At 42.8% G+C, this 16454-nt stretch overlaps 1 protein-coding gene across 2 annotated transcripts in view; it reads right to left on the reverse strand.

Moving 5' to 3' along the window:
* Positions 1 to 11324, reverse strand: part of mgat4b (alpha-1,3-mannosyl-glycoprotein 4-beta-N-acetylglucosaminyltransferase B) — a 175729-nt gene extending 164405 nt beyond the window's left edge. For both annotated transcript variants that reach the window (XR_007450112.1, XM_049586441.1), the window contains exon 1: positions 11053 to 11324. Coding sequence is in view for 1 of the 2 variants with exons in the window: in XM_049586441.1 (XP_049442398.1) it covers positions 11053 to 11149 (97 nt within the window). In the remaining variant the exon portion in view is untranslated. The remainder of the gene's footprint in view (positions 1 to 11052) is intronic.
* Between the last annotated feature and the right edge of the window lie 5130 nt (positions 11325 to 16454).

The following is a 16454-nucleotide window of genomic DNA, read 5'->3' on the forward strand; positions in this document are numbered from 1 at the left end:
TGATGCTTATTTTAACCCAAACATGATCTTCTCTCTAAACCTAACCAGGTGGTTTTATTGTCTACACCTAACCGCCAGTTTCACAACATTAACCACAATGTGTTTCAGCTGTTTGTCGCATAAAGACGCTAAAGGGCCTCCTGTGTGTGACTGTGAGACACAGACGGGTGTGAAAAAGAGTCAGTATTTGAAGACCTGGGAATAAGAACAGGTTGTTGTTTTCATTTCACAAAAATATATATTTCACATTTTTTATATATTCTTCATATATTTATTGTAAATTTATAATTTATATTAAGGATTCTTGACTTTTGCAGCAATTATTCATCTTTATGCACCACAACACCAGGACAAATTCTTTGTATGTGACAGTCTACTTGGCAATAAACCAGATTCTTGTTGCCGAGGCGTCAGTTTTTGTTTTTTTTTTTTCTGTTAAAATTTACAATCTGAGCAAAAACTTGTCAAATATTTCCCGAAACAACAAACCGCAGCTCTGCTTTACCTCCTACAGATCACTGCTTACACACACGCACACACTCCTCACTGCAGGACCCGTGGGCCCTTCATGCCTTCGCCACCCTCGGCCTTCAGGGCGGGGTGGGAAAGGAAGGACAGATCATTTTTTGGGAGGATGAGAGGAGAGTTGGTGGTTGTGATCTGTGAGAATATCTCTGAATATTTCACAACTCTGAACCAAAATGGAAGAAAAGCAACAACCGGCCAAAACAGAGGTGGGACGTGGAGGGATACACGACCCAGGAAAGTCTCTCTCAATAACTCGATACTGCAACAGTTTGGAAACGCCTGCAATTTCAGATTTGAGTCTTGAACAGATGGAGCTGTTTTTTATTTTTATTTCAGTTTTGCTGAACTTCAGTTTTTCTAGTAAAGTGCTGTTTAAAACTGAGACAGTAAAAGTAAAAGTTCACACAGATTCAAAATGTACTGGAACATTATATAAAAAATAAATAACAGTGCAATAAAACACTAATAACCCCAATTTATAAAGAGGTGGAGTCCTTAAACAGCCCTGTTAAGGTCATTTAATCCACCCTACACTCTCTTAAACTATTCACATGTTCTTCCTAATACAGTGGTTCCCAACTGGTGGGTCATGGTCCAAAAGTGGGTCATGGGTCCGCTCTGAATAGACCACAGCTGATTCGCAAACATGTCAAGTTTGTAAAAAACACATTCTATTTTATAGTACAGTGAATTTCCAGCAGAGAGCTTTTATTTTGAAGTGCAGTTTCCTTCTGTAGAGTGAGTGAATGACTGCAGCTACCTCGGGACGCATTCACACTGGCACCATTTGGTCCGCTTTAAACAAACCCTGGTCCGCTTCCACAGATAGTTAGGTTCATTTGAAGTGGTGTGAACCCTCATTCGAACTCTGGTGCAGACCAAACTAGTGAACCCTGGTCCGCTTGAAAACTGGGGGTCTCGGTTCACTTGCAAGTGAACCCTGGTGCGGTTCGCTAACAGTGGGAAATGCAAATGTTTTGTGGGCAGACATGGAGTAGTGAGGAGGTGCAGGCGCTCACTGATAACGAGCAGCTGTTGTAACTGCGTGACGTTGTCCAAGCGGTTTCGTCTGCTTTCAAAAGTGCAGTGTGAAAGTGAACTGAACCAAATGAAGGGGTGAAATTTTTCGGCATTCCACCACCCACTCGAACCGAGTCTCCCGGGCTATCCTGGTGAGAAAGCGTCCTACAAGAGACAGCACACTAGCTCAACAACATGGCCAAACACAAGTGTGACTCTGCATATATTAAACTGTGCGGACCTTGAACTAATGACTGAGGAGAAATCTGGACCCCGTGGCTGAACTACTGTTCTAATAAGTGACTCTTCCTGTCAGCCGTCTACATGCGTACATGTCTTCAACCAGCTTTTTGTGTAATTGTTTTCATTATCTGTGTTACTTAATCTTTTTGGTTTCTCCTCAAGGTTTTTTTTTTTTTACGTATGTAGAGCCCCCCAAAAAAATCTATGAATGCAGATAAAATATGAAACTGAACTGAAAGTACACTGCACTGCAAAATATGCTGAAATTAAAAAATACATATGAATAGTAAATCTAAGAAATGAATACATGACCTGCGTCTTCTGGTGACTGATATTCAAAATTTACAGGAAAAAACAACTTCTGTGTGCTTTCATGTAAAGTCAGGGGTATAAATATAGACAGTGCAGGTGGTGCGGTTACACTGGGGCCTCCAGCAACGTGTTGGGTGGAGAACGGGCCCTTATGAGAGACTTTCACCTTGGAAATATGCCTGTGTTAAAAGATGAACTATCTACAACAAAATAATATGCTTATTCTACATTGACTGTAAGTAAATCATTGGAATCATTAAATTAAATTAATATTTTCCTTGGTAATCTTTTGTCATATACAGATATGAAATGATGATTGCTCTCAAATTTATGTTGACCCCAATGTTGCGTCTCATGTGACGAAGATGTGTGAACACTGAATGGCAGAAAACAGCTAAAACTTTATCCAGACAAAATGCAAATTTTCTACTAACAAATTAAAACACAAGTAATTAAAAATAATGAGTTAACAAAGATCATCGTAAGGACACAAACTGTGTGTGAGCTCTGGTGCAACATCCAGGTCATGTTTGTGTTGTCTACCTGTAAAACTACTTTCAGCTGGTGAGGCTGAACAGCAGTAAACAGATCAGAGATGTTACGGCTGAACGGGCGAGTCTCAACTCGTCTGACTGACTGACTGACTGACTGAGACCCCAGTTAACACTCACACTTACACTTACACACACTTCCTGTGTGTGTCCAACTGATCACTGAGCTGTTTCAAATGTAAATGTGGCAGATGGAGATTCAGACATGATTTGTAGAAAGTGTGAATGGATGCGAGCAAAATGTCGCTTTGCTTTTGAATATCACTTTCAAACTGACACCAAGTTCTCAGGAGCAATATCACTAAGCAAAAGTCCTGCATGTAAGAGTCTACATGAGTAAAAGTACAAAAGTAACATCAGCAAAATGTACTCAAAGTATCTCAGAGTGACGAATTCTGGAGCCTGAAAGATGATTTTAGTTTAAAATAATATTTTCCAGGACATCAGCGGCTCTCCTGAGAGCAAGTTACAGCTTTATCACTCTTACTGATGAACTCACATAAAATCAAAGCACATCTCCAACTTGAGCAGCACGACTGACAGCATCTGTGTATAACCTGTATTAATGCGGCACATCGAAGCTGATTATGTGACGAGTGTGTGTAAAATCAGTAAAGTACCATGCAGTAATAAAAGTAGCCTACAACATCTCCCTCCGAAATGTAGCAGAGTAGTAAAAATACTCAAGTACCTAAAAACTTTACTCAAATGTAGTTTTTGAGTGAATGTACAAGCCGCTGAAGCCGCTCTCCCTCTGACATCAAATGTGTCACCCCCTCCTGTGGTATGTGGTGCATGGCAAACCAAGCGCTCCCTTTATTACCTCATGAGCCGGAGCTTCCCCCCTGATCTGCACAGGCCTCATGTTTGTGTGTTGCTGCAGTATTGCACATGCAGCAATGATGATGCAAACCTGCTCCATGCTGGACAGAAAATCCTCCCGTCCACTGTTCAGACTCCAGGTCAGGAGAATGTCTTATTTCTGTTGTGTGACAAAGTCTTAGGGGAAAATACTGAAACAATATAAATGTTTCTGAAACATTTCGGCTCTGTCATGAGTCATTTTAAATAAATAAACCAACAGTTTGAACAACTGCAGATTCTTTCTCACACAGAGTTGTTTGGAGATGAATCTTTGTGTCCTCTGAGGATCTATGAGGGAGATTAAATTTCTACTGAAAGTTACAAAGTACATTTACTCGTGCTTTGCTTCAGTGCAAGTTTGAGGTCCTTATACTTGAGTATTTCCATTTTATCTCCTACTCCACTACATCGCTTTTTATTGCACTACATTTCTCTGACAGCCTCTACTTTGCAGATTCAGATTTCACACAAAAACATATTAAAACACTAACAAGAAAGCAGAGTCTGGTTGGAGCCATTTTTCACATATCAGATGTCTTTCATTTCTACTTTCACTATAGAGATGTTTCCTCTCTCAGCTTCTCACATGGTTTCATTTCAATAACTGTTTGAGGCCCAGTGAGATTAAACGAAACAATATTTCACCAAAAAAGCAAGATAAAAACAAATGTATATCAAAACTTTTTTTTTCTCCGACCCCGCAGATTTATCTTGTGACTCTTTAGAGGGGCCCGACCCCAAGGTTGAGAACCACTGGATTATACCGTATAGTAGTTCAACCAGCTTAACCTGGAGCAGCTGCAACAGTAAACATGCCACAGGGAATCAGATATCAGTCACAGGAGCCATTTTACTGCACAAATACTTTGATTCGTATTGGAGTGTTTCTGCACTAGTGTATTGGTACTTTCACTGAAAGGTAAACTACGCAGGATTCTGAACTGCTGTTTGTAAACACACTCGCCAGCAGACATGGAAGTACAAACAGTCAAGTCAGGCACCTGGTCGCTGACATTTTATAAAGCCCCGACCTAACCTGAACCTGGTGCGGTACACGCCCATAAACGAACATAGAAAATGAGAAGACAAGAAGAATACCAACCCTTGGTCATCCCAATTCGTCAAATACTGCAGCTTAATCAGAGGACTAGGGCTGCAACGGTGTGAGATTTTCACAGTACGATAACCATGTCAGAAATATTACGGTTTTATGATATCACATTACGACAAAACGATTATTATTATTATCAGTCACAATTATTCTTATTTTGTGTAAAGAATCAGAAGTACAATCTGTACGCATTCGCTTTTTACAAAACAGATGAACAAGCTGAGATGTCTGAAGAAAAATAACATTAATTTCCACACATTTCCTGGTACAGATTCTTTTGTACTGAAGCTGCTGACTGACAAAATTTTGCACATTGTTCAACATCTGTAAACATGGTCACAGTACATATTCATTGTTATATCAGAGTACTGTATCCTGGTCAGGGTGGAAAAGCCTCTGAAGCAGAATTTTACATGAAGTAGGCGACGCATTGTTTCACTTGCTCTTGATATCGTGCACCTCTTAGTCTCGTCATCTAGACGGCCAGATCGGACTCTTTGGCGGGCCAGTTCTAGCCCACAGGCCTTAAGTTTGATACCCCTGCCTTAAAGTAATGAAAACAGAAGGGTTACATTTAGTTGAACAAATGTTTTCAATACTAAAATTGACACTTGAACCATTTTTAATGGAAGGTTGTGCAAAAAGTCGCCCTTTGGAAAATTAAGCAAAGGTGGGATGCTCTGTCTAGCTGCTTTTCCCCCAGTATGAGCCAATGTACACAGTATGATAACTGTCAACTTTCATGTCACCCTATACCTTGAAACCAATTTATCGCTTTAACCCGACGTTCACAGACAGCGTCTCTTTTGTTCTCAACAAACCCAAATCACCTCTCTGACACCTCGACACCTAAATATCTGCTTTTCTATTTTAGTTAAGAAAGTTGATGAAATAATTCTACTCCTCGTCCTCACACCAGAAACAAACGTGTCACTCTGACAGTTTTCACAGTGAGTCTTCCTTCCTACTTTGAGACATTTAACAGAAAGTGGTTTTGTCTCAGAGAGAAGGAAGTGATAAAACAGAAAGGCACAAGAACAACATGATGAAACCACAACTGTAATCAGGGTGAAACAGATTGTCTCTGGGTGTTTTTGTGTTCACGATAAACACAAGATATCACACAGTTTCCTACACGCAGAGAGTGTAGTTGCATGAGTCCTCATCAGGGTCACAATGTGTGAAGCAGCTGCGTTCATAAACTAACGTCCTCTCAGAGAAGTCATTGCTTTAATCTATGTGACAGAGAGCAGCGCTCCAGCAGATATCTACATCAGTCTGCAGAGTTAATGAGCTTCCACGCACGTGTTGCCAAAATAAATTCTCCATATGTGAAACACCAGATCTGATATCATTAAGACAGGATCATCAACAGAACTGACCGAATATTTTCTCCATGAGTCAGGACGAGGAGCAGCAAACTGCAGAACTGTATTCATAAAGGAATCAGAGCAAAATCATATCAGATATTAATTGCTGTCTTTTACCATCTGACTCCTCCCCACTGGTGTGTTTAAAACCAAGTGCTCCCCACAGAAAGCTGCTGAGCCTCCAAAGCTTTTGCATTTCTCAGCTGAACTTTATGCAAACCAGAAAACATTTTCATACTGCAAACAAATCTGACACCACCCCTCTGACCGGGCATGAGATGCATCAGGCGCCCCCTTCTTTTCCTGAGGAGCCGCCTGGTCTCCACCTGCCCGCCACAAACACACCGAGCACAGCAGACTGAAGCTCCAGACGTCATCTGCTCCACAACAGCTGCACCCCGCTCCCCTGCTGTGTGATGAATCGCAAACCAAGCGCTCCTTTTTTTTTTTAGCTGAGCGATGTGTTCCTGCTGCAGAAAATTATTCAAAACAACGAGCAGCTGCAAAAATCTGCTCCAGAAAAAACCCTCTCCCTCGTCCATCCCACTAAATCCACCTCTCTCGCAGGCTCGTCCCAAACCAAGCGCTCCCATGGACCGGACATTACAGCTGACAGCTGAGCCTGCAGCGCACGGTGTGTAAACACACACACCTTGTTCCTGCATCACAGCTTCATCCAAAACAGCTGAACTCTGCAACAAAAACACACACAAAAACACAAACCTCTCAGCCAGGCCTGCTACACACCATAAATCAAGCGCTCCTTTACTCCTGGGGCAGCTGACAGTGCAGCCTGCAGATTACCTGCCTGTTAACCTCCACACATCAGGTTAACTCACGCCAGCAGAAAGGACAAAAGCAAAACCCACAAACTGTCTCCTCTCTTCCAGGTCTGTTAGGAATCATAAATGAAGCACACCCTTCTGCTCAAGAGCTGTTTCTCTTGGCTCTCAGTCCCTCTAACCCACCCACAACTAATTTCCTCCACTAAACAGCAAAACAAAACATACCGTAAATCACAAACAGCCCTTCTTTCATCCGTCCTTTCTACACCACCCTCGGCTCTGTGTTACATCACAAATCAAGCGCTCCCCTGCTCTGCTCTGTAGCAGCTGAGGACACTAACCTTTCATACTTGCACAGAAAGGCTGCATGCTGCAACAACTAACTCCCCCTCTCCTCTGGCATGTCATGCATCACAAAACAAGCGCTCCCTTTACCTCCAGAGCTGTTTCACCTGACATTCAAATCCAGACTTTATTCACTGCAACAAAACAAGCTGAGATGCCTCTTATTGTATGTCACCTCCCTCCAAATCTGTACAGCATCACAAACCGAGCGCTCCCTCTGAGATTCCCCTGGCTGCTGAGGCTGTTGTCCCTCCAGTCTGAGGTTTATGCAAAACATGACAGCATGCTTCAGCACCTGCCCTCTTCTCATGTACTTACCACACCTCTCCCCTTCGCTGGCTTGTGGTGCACCACAAACCAAGCGCTCCCTTGATCACCTCATGACCAGGAGCTTCCCCTTCACATCTTTTCTATTTTTAAAATGTAGCTGAAAAACCATCAATCCAGCCCCTCCTCTCTGCTCCTCCTCCACCTGACCTTTTCCTCCTAGCTGGTATGTAAGGCAAACACAAACCAAGCGCTCCCTTTACCTCCAGGGCTCTTTCACCAGACGTTCATGTCCAAACTTTATTCGCCATCCTTACATCTCGCTGCTCTTTTGCAACAGACTGCTACAACCAAACAATCTGAGAGGCCTCCCTCCATGTCTGTAAGGCATCACAAACCAAGCGCGCCCTTTATCACGTCCAGAGCTGCTGTTGCTGCTGTCCCTCCGATACTCAGTCTGTGGTTTATGCAAAACACGACTGCATGCTTCAGCACCTGCCCTCTCCTTATATACTTACCACACCTCTCCCCTTAGCTGGCTTGTGGTGCAGCACAAACCAAGCGCTCCCTTGACCCTTGACCCATGACCTGGAGCTTCCCCGTCACATCTAAAGCATCTCTTCTGTTTTAAAGTGTAGCTGAAAAACCATTAATCCAACCATTCCTCTCTGCTCCTTCTCCATCTTGACCTTTTCCTATTACCTGGCATGTCAGGCCAACACAAAACAAGCGCTCCCTTGTTTACCTCATGACCCTGTGTATCCCCCTTCACATCTACAGCATCTTTTATTTTTTTAATGTGTAGCTGAAAATCAATCAAACCAACCCCTCCTCTCTGCCCCTCCTCCATCTTGACCTTCTCCTCTTACCTGACGTGTAAGGCCACACGAAACAAGCGCTCTCATGATTACCTCATGGAAGAGCATCCCTCCACATGCACAGCTTCATTCATCTTTCTCTGCAACAAACTCAAACCAACTCCTCCTCTCTTCCCCTTATTGTCTCTACATACAATGCGTTACAAATCAAGCGCTCCCTTTACCTCTAGCCTCCACATCCGACATCATCATTTATATTTTAATAACATCCACAACTCTTTCTCCTCCATCTTGACTTCTCACCTGAAATGTGGATCATCAAACCAACCTCTTCTACTTCGCCCTCCTCCATCTTGACCCTCGACCCTCACATGGCATGCACTGCATCACAAACCAAGTGCTCCCTTCATTATCTCAGAACCCAGAGCTTCACCCTGACCTGCACGTTAAGCATGATGTTGCTGTACGTCTGCAATACACAGTGGAGACGCTACAAACCAACCCCTCCCCGTCTCCCCCTCCTAGACACGCTCCGCTCAGTTGGCATGTGGTGCAAACCAAGCGCTCCCTTCATTATGTCGAGAGCAGGAGCTTCACATGCTGAAACCTCTCCCCTCTCTCATTTCTCCATCTAGACACCACGCTGGCATGTGCTGCATCACAAACCGAGTGCTCCCATAATTACCTCACTGCTGGAGCTTCCTCTTGCATGCATCTTGTATTTTTCTCAGCATCAAAATCATCCACCTCCTCCTATCATCTTGTCCATACCTCTAGTCCACCTAGTCGCTGGCATGAGATGCATAACAAACCAAGCGCTCCCCTGATTACCTCATAAAGTCGAGCTTCCCTGTACAGGAACACATTTATTCTATCCAAAGCACAAAGTGGAGCTGCAACAATCAAACCCTCCACTCGTACCTCCATCTGCTCGTCTTAGCTGTGATGGATCACATATCAAGCGCTCCCTTCATCACCTCCAAGCTCCAGCTTCCCTCTACATGCACAAACATCTTCTATGCAACAGAATCAGCCAACCTCCAACAGCCTCTCCATCCTTCACCTACATCTAGACCCTCTCCTCTCAGCTGGAATGTGACGCATGAGAAACCAAGCGCTCCCCTGATTACCTCATAAAGTAGAGCTTCCCCTCGCATGCACAGGAACATTTTTGTTGTGAAGCACAAAGTGGACAGCAAGAAAAACACACCAACACCTTCTCTCTTCTCCATCTAGACCCTCTTCCCCTTGCTGCCATGTAATGCATAACAAACTAAGCGCTCCCCTGATTACCTCATAAAGAATAGCCTCCCTGTACAGGAACAACTTTATTCTATCCAAAGCACAAAGTGAAGCTGCAACAAAAATCAAACCAACCTCTCCTGTCTTAGCTGTGGTGCATCACAAACCAAGCGCTCCCTTAATTGGCTCCAAACTACAGCCTCCCTCTACATGCACAAGCATCTTCTCTGCAACAAAATCAGCCAACCTCCTTTCTCCATCTAGCCCCTCTCCTCTTGGCTGGCGTGTGATGCATCACAAACCAAGCATCCCTTGCCTCATGAAGTGGAGCTTCCCCTCACATACACAGGAAAATTTTTATTCTAGAGCACAAAGTGGAGCTGCAAGAAAATAAACCAACCGCTTCTCTCTTCTCCAATCTAGACCCTTCCCTCTTGGCTGGCATGTGATGCATAACAAACCAAGCGCTCCCCTGATTACTTTCCCTGTACAGAAACATTTTTATTCTAAAAATGGAGCTTCAAGAAAATCAAACCAACCCCTTCCCTCTGCTCAATTTAGACTCTCCTCTCTTAGCTGTGGTGCATCACGAATCAAGCGCTCCCTTCACCACCTCACTGCTGAAGTTTCACATGCAGAAGCATCTGTGTTTCTCTCAGCAACAAAATCAGCTAACCTCCTCCTGTCCCCCTCTCCATGTAGATCCTCTGCTATTAGCTGACATGTAATGCATCACAAATCAAGTGCTCCCTTAATTATCTCTCAACTACAGCCTCCCTCTACATGCAAAAGCACAACCTCCAACAACCTCTCCCAACATAAATACATACCTACATTTATACGCTCTCCTCTTGGCCTGCATGTGATGCATCACAAACCAAGCGCTCCCCTGATTACCTCATGAAGCTGAGCTTCACTGTACAGGAACATTTTTATTCTGTCCAAAGCACAAAGTGGAGCTGCAACAAAAACCAAACCAACCTCTCCTCTCTTAGCTGTAGTGCATCACAAATCAAGCGCTCCCTTCACCACCTCACTGCTGAAGCTTCACATGCAGAAGCATCTGTGTTTCTCTCTGCAACAGAGTCAGCCAACCTCCCCTGTCCCATTCTCCATGTCTCTCCTCCATGCAGACCCTCTGCCCTTAGCTGGCGTGTAGTGCATCACAAATCAAGCGCTCCCTTCTGCAACTCAACGCTGGCTCTTGCCCTCACATCAGCAGCATCATGTGTTAATTCTGCAACACAAAGTGGAGCTGCACAATCAAACCAGACCCCTTCTGTGTCTCTCCTTCATGTAGACCCTCTCTGCTCTCAGCTCGCATGTGATGCATCACAAACCGAGCGCACCCTTTACCTCCAGACCCTGTGAAGCCTGCAGCCTTCCCCTCACATCAACACCATCATGTTCACGTCCCTCTTCTCTCTGCAACATCCAAAACACAAAGCGGAGCTCCAGCAAAACCAAGCCGACTTCTCTCTGACGAGCCCCGCTCCTCACACCGGCGTGTGAAGCGTGACACACACATACACACACACATGCACGCACACACAGACACACCGGGACACACCGGGACACACCGGGATCGGGTCTTACCTCTGGAGCTGCTGAAGGCGGTGTACCAGGACAGGGAGACCAGCCCGCACAGCCCAAACAACAAGACCGTCAGGAAGGAGACATTTCGGAGCCTCATCTCCGGAGCCCCGGGAGCATGTCCGCACCGAGAGGGGGGAGGAGAGGGACGAGGGAGGGATGGAGGGAGGGGGGAGGCAGGTAGAGACAGACAGAGAGACAGGTAGACACAGAGAGACGCGGTGGGAGACGGAGAGGCGGGCGGAGCTGTTGCCGTCTGAGCAGCAGCAGCGAGACTGAAGAGCGAGAGACAGAGAGAGGAAGAGGAGGGAGAGGAGGGGAGGAGACACAACCAGGTAGAGAGACATAGGGAGGGAGGAAGAAGAGAGAGAGGAGAGAAAGTGAAAATGTGCTCAAAATAAACATGCAATGAAAATAATATTAGTCTTTATTTAGGACATGAAACCAGATGACACAATGATTCACACCAGGCAGAGAATTAAAAATAATGAATTATAAAACAGAATAAAATGGAAGATTTGAGGCAACAAATAGACCTAACATAAACAACCCTAATGATCAGACTCAGATCTGATAGTCAAGTGTGCACACATTTATGGGCTTTGACTGCAGGGTTTGTGCTCTCAGTGTACAGACACAGAAGCAAAAAAATAATTTAAAGTAAAATAAAGAAAAGCAAGAAAAAATGATTTGTTCTTAAAAGAACTTTTTTTCAATTTTAATTTAATTGTTTTCATTTAGTTGTTGCTTTAGTTGCACTGAGGTGCATTTGAGTATCAATGAACAATAAATGACTTCTGCTCCACCAATCAGGGCTTCAGGGCTCTAGCTACACTATTTTTAATTAAGCTAACGTTACCAGTCTGTCCTGCTTGAGTTTAAGCTAACGTTACCAGTCTGTCCTGCTTGAATTTAAGCTAACGTTACCAGTCTGTCCTGCTCGAATTTAAGCTAACATTACCAGTCTGTCCTGCTTGAATTTAAGCTAACGTTAACAGTCTTTCCTGCTTGAGTTTAAGCTAACGTTACCAGTCTGTCCTGCTCGAATTTAAGCTAACGTTAACAGTCTTTCCTGCTTGAGTTTAAGCTAACGTTACCAGTCTGTCCTGCTCGAATTTAAGCTAACGTTAACAGTCTTTCCTGCTTGAGTTTAAGCTAACGTTACCAGTCTGTCCTGCTCGAATTTAAGCTAACGTTAACAGTCTTTCCTGCTTGAGTTTAAGCTAACATTACCAGTCTGTCCTGCTCGAATTTAAGCTAAGGTTACCAGTCTGTCCTGCTTGAGTTTAAGCTAAGGTTACCAGTCTGTCCTGCTTGAGTTTAAACTAACGTTAACAGTCTGTCCTGCTCGAATTTAAGCTAACGTTAACAGTCTTTCCTGCTTGAGTTTAAACTAATGTTACCAGTCTCTCCTGCTTGAGTTTAAACTAACGTTACCAGTCTGTCCTGCTCGAATTTAAGCTAATGTTAACAGTCTTTCCTGCTTGAGTTTAAACTAACGTTACCAGTCTGTCCTGCTTGAGTTTAAGCTAACGTTAACAGTCTTTCCTGCTTGAGTTTAAGCTAATGTTAACAGTCTTTCCTGCTTGAGTTTAAACTAATGTTACCAGTCTCTCCTGCTTGAGTTTAAGCTAACGTTACCAGTCTGTCCTGCTCGAATTTAAGCTAACGTTAACAGTCTTTCCTGCTTGAGTTTAAGCTAACGTTACCAGTCTGTCCTGCTCGAATTTAAGCTAAGGTTACCAGTCTGTCCTGCTTGAGTTTAAGCTAAGGTTACCAGTCTGTCCTGCTTGAGTTTAAACTAACGTTAACAGTCTGTCCTGCTTGAGTTTAAACTAATGTTACCAGTCTCTCCTGCTTGAGTTTAAACTAACGTTACCAGTCTGTCCTGCTTGAGTTTAAGCTAATGTTAACAGTCTGTCCTGCTTGAGCTTAAGCTAACATTACCAGTCAAATCCATTTTGCGAGACAGAAACAGTCAGATATAACTGTCCTGCTTGAGCTTAAGCTAACATTACCAGTCAAATCCATTTTGCGAGACAGAAACAGTCAGATATAACTGTTTTTGGGGTTTTTTTTGTTTTTTTTTAGATAATACCATAATGCTGTGGAGATAAGCTCCACCCTGCAACACAACAGTCTTTATTTCCATGTCTTCTACATGGATCATCAGCTGTTGCTTTAGGTCATAGTCATGTAGACAATTAGTTTGATTCAACATTTGTTTATTGTGTTTCATATCATAGGTCCACAAATATTTATCCATATCTCATAATGATCAGACTTTGATCCTCTGCCTGACCCTCACTGTGTCCAAGGCTATTCATTTATTTTAAAAGGTTTAGGCTGTTTAATTGCTCTACATCACCCCACTGTTATTAATGTAAGCAGGGGATTTTAATCCAAAGGTGTAACCACTGTATGTAAACACATGAATAAATCAGACCTGCAGCACTGGATTTGAAATTAACTGTAATAAACTGGAGCTCCTGTGAAACAACATGACCCTCATCCATTTAACATCAGCATCAGTTCTTCTGAGGTCATTTTATTTTAAGTAATACAAGTGAGAGCAATTTTGCAAAGTAACATTACTTTCAAATAAGAGAACTAGTATGTAACAGGCTATATTACATTTTTAGAGTAACTTGCCCAACACTGGAAGTGAACACCGGGCTCCTAGGTGAAAGTCCTGGGTTTGTTGGCTCCATCTACTACCTTTCACGCCCACCGTGTAGGAACATTACGGCTCCTTATATTATGTCATTCTTTACCGACAGTGTTTCAAACTGACACTCTCCAGCTGCGAATCATAACACTGTGATGCTGCGTTCACACCGGGCACGAATAAAATAATTTACGAGTGAATTACATGGAAAGTCAATGTAAAGATGCGATTCGATGCAAATTCCCGCCAGGTGGTGCAACTTAAGTGACCAATTTGCGCCATGATAGCCAATCAGCAATGAGATCCTCTGGGGACGTACGACGCTGAAGGATGTACCAGCGAAAGTTCATTCATTGATTCATCGATTACGACACAAAATATGCTGGTGTTCAAACTCGCATGATGTGAAAATTCGCATTGGGTTTGGTGTGACCACAACATGAAAGGTTCCATCTGGCCAGGTTACAAACTGGTGCCACCCAGCAGCATATCATATCATACCACCACATGAAAGATGTCTCTTAACATCGCTGTCTAACACTGAAATCGCTGACAGTGTTGCGGTATCGACTTCAGATTGTGAACGGGCTGAATGATTGACAACCAAGGCAACAGCAGCTCAGTGCGGCAGGACTTATCAAAGATGTAATTATAGTTCATACTTTATTTTTTGCACAATTAAAACACGACAACAAAAATAAATAATAATATACAGCGCAGGGAGAGGCAAAAAAAACAGAGGGCTAATTTGAAGCCTCAACCTACTAAAATTTTCACACAGTTAATAGGAACTCAGACATACAGAAAGAAAGAACAATACATAAAATAATACAGGTTATAACAAACTACTAAAAGCAAAATATGTTTGATTACAACAACGACAAAAACAGCAATAATAGTATAAATTTAAGAGCAGAAAATGTATGTGATGTGTAAATCAGTGTTAGTGTAATTAGGCGTAATTAATTAAACGATAAACTATTTTTTATGGTAATTAAACTCAAGCAGGAAGGACTGTTAACGTTAGCTTAAATTCGAGCAGGACAGACTGGTAACGTTAGCTTAAAGTCAAGCAGGACAGACTGGTAACGTTAGCTTAAACTCAAGCAGGAAAGACTGTAAACATTAGCTTAAACCCAAGCAGGACAGACTGGTAACATTAGCTTAAATTCGAGCAGGACAGGCCGGTAATGTTAGCTTAAACTCAAGCAGGAAAGACTGTTAACGTTAGCTTAAACTCGAGCAGGACAGACTGGTAACGTTAGCTTAAACTCAAGCAGGAAAGACTGTTAACGTTAGCTTAAACTCGAGCAGGACAGACTGGTAACGTTAGCTTAAACTCAAGCAGGACAGACTGGTAACGTTAGCTTAAATTCGAGCAGGACAGGCCGGTAATTTTAGCTTAAACTCAAGCAGGACAGACTGGTAACGTTAGCTTAAATTCGAGCAGGACAGGCCGGTAATTTTAGCTTAAACTCAAGCAGGAAAGACTGTTAACGTTAGCTTAAATTCGAGCAGGACAGACTGGTAACGTTAGCTTAAATTCAAGCAGGACAGACTGGTAACATTAGTTTAAACTCAAGCAGGACAGACTGGTAACCTTAGCTTAAATTCAAGCAGGACAGACTGGTAATGTTAGCTTACACTCAAGCAGGAAAGACTGTTAACGTTAGCTTAAATTCGAGCAGGACAGACTGGTAACATTATCTTAAAGTCAAGCAGGACAGACTGGTAACGTTAGCTTAAATTCGAGCAGGACAGACTGGTAATGTTGGCTTAAACTCAAGCAGGAAAGACTGTTAACATTAGCTTAAACTCAAGCAGGACATGGCCAGGTTACAAACTGGTGCCACCCAGCAGCATATCATATCATACCACCACATGAAAGATGTCTCTTAACATCGCTGTCTAACACTGAAATCGCTGACAGTGTTGCGGTATCGACTTCAGATTGTGAACGGGCTGAATGATTGACAACCAAGGCAACAGCAGCTCAGTGCGGCAGGACTTATCAAAGATGTAATTATAGTTCATACTTTATTTTTTGCACAATTAAAACACGACAACAAAAATAAATAATAATATACAGCACAGGGAGAGGCAAAAAAAACAGAGGGCTAATTTGAAGCCTCAACCTACTAAAATTTTCACACAGTTAATAGGAACTCAGACATACAGAAAGAAAGAACAATACATAAAATAATACAGGTTATAACAAACTACTAAAAGCAAAATATGTTTGATTACAACAACGACAAAAACAGCAATAATAGTATAAATTTAAGAGCAGAAAATGTATGTGATGTGTAAATCAGTGTTAGTGTAATTAGACGTAATTAATTAAACGATAAACTATTTTTTATGGTAATTAAACTCAAGCAGGAAGGACTGTTAACGTTAGCTTAAATTCGAGCAGGACAGACTGGTAACGTTAGCTTAAAGTCAAGCAGGACAGACTGGTAACGTTAGCTTAAACTCAAGCAGGAAAGACTGTAAACATTAGCTTAAACCCAAGCAGGACAGACTGGTAACATTAGCTTAAATTCAAGCAGGACAGGCCGGTAATTTTAGCTTAAACTCAAGCAGGACAGACTGGTAACGTTAGCTTAAATTCGAGCAGGACAGACTGGTAACGTTAGCTTAAACTCAAGCAGGAAAGACTGTTAACGTTAGCTTAAACTCGAGCAGGACAGACTGGTAACGTTAGCTTAAACTCAAGCAGGACAGACTGGTAACG

Source organism: Epinephelus fuscoguttatus, linkage group LG9 (genome assembly GCF_011397635.1).
Source record: "Epinephelus fuscoguttatus linkage group LG9, E.fuscoguttatus.final_Chr_v1".
NCBI lineage: Eukaryota > Metazoa > Chordata > Actinopteri > Perciformes > Serranidae > Epinephelus > Epinephelus fuscoguttatus.